At 55.8% G+C, this 491-nt stretch overlaps 1 protein-coding gene across 1 annotated transcript in view; it reads right to left on the reverse strand.

Moving 5' to 3' along the window:
* LOC108803830 (centrosomal protein of 70 kDa-like) overlaps nt 1-491 on the reverse strand; it is a gene marked incomplete at its 3' end in the record, with an annotated part of 15,539 nt that overhangs the window by 9,947 nt on the left and 5,101 nt on the right. The window contains exon 4 of the mRNA XM_018575627.1: nt 148-207. Within this exon, the coding sequence (XP_018431129.1) occupies nt 148-207 (60 nt within the window). The remainder of the gene's footprint in view (nt 1-147; nt 208-491) is intronic.

The raw sequence follows: 491 nt of genomic DNA on the forward strand, positions 1-491 counted from the left end.
CACACACACCCGGCAGACACACACACACCCGGCAGACACACACACACCCGGCAGACACACACACACCCGGCAGACACACCCGGCAGAGGGCGCAAACACACCCGGCAGACACACCCGGCAGAGGGCGCACACACACCCGGCACATACCTCAGTTCAGTCTGTAGTTGGTTCACTCGCCTCTCATAGCCATCAATCACATCCAGAACCCTTCAGGACAGAAGAAGAAAAACACAAATTCCATTAATAGAACAACGTGAAAGTGTCACCCCAAAAATCAGATCACATATCATGAGGGGGATTTATCAACACTGGAGCAGAGAAAAATCTGGAGCCGTTACCCGCGGCAAAATAAATGTGCAGGACGGAGGCGGGAGGGAGGAGCGTGCCGCGGGGGCAGAGTGTTCAAGGAGAAACGTAATTACATCATCCGTCACATTACTGGCATTTCCCGCCCACCCCTGCACAGCCCATCCGGGCCCGCCCCGCCTACC

The sequence above is a fragment of the Nanorana parkeri genome, unplaced genomic scaffold (genome assembly GCF_000935625.1).
Source record: "Nanorana parkeri isolate BGI_ZX_2015 unplaced genomic scaffold, ASM93562v1 scaffold4294, whole genome shotgun sequence".
Taxonomy (NCBI): domain Eukaryota; kingdom Metazoa; phylum Chordata; class Amphibia; order Anura; family Dicroglossidae; genus Nanorana; species Nanorana parkeri.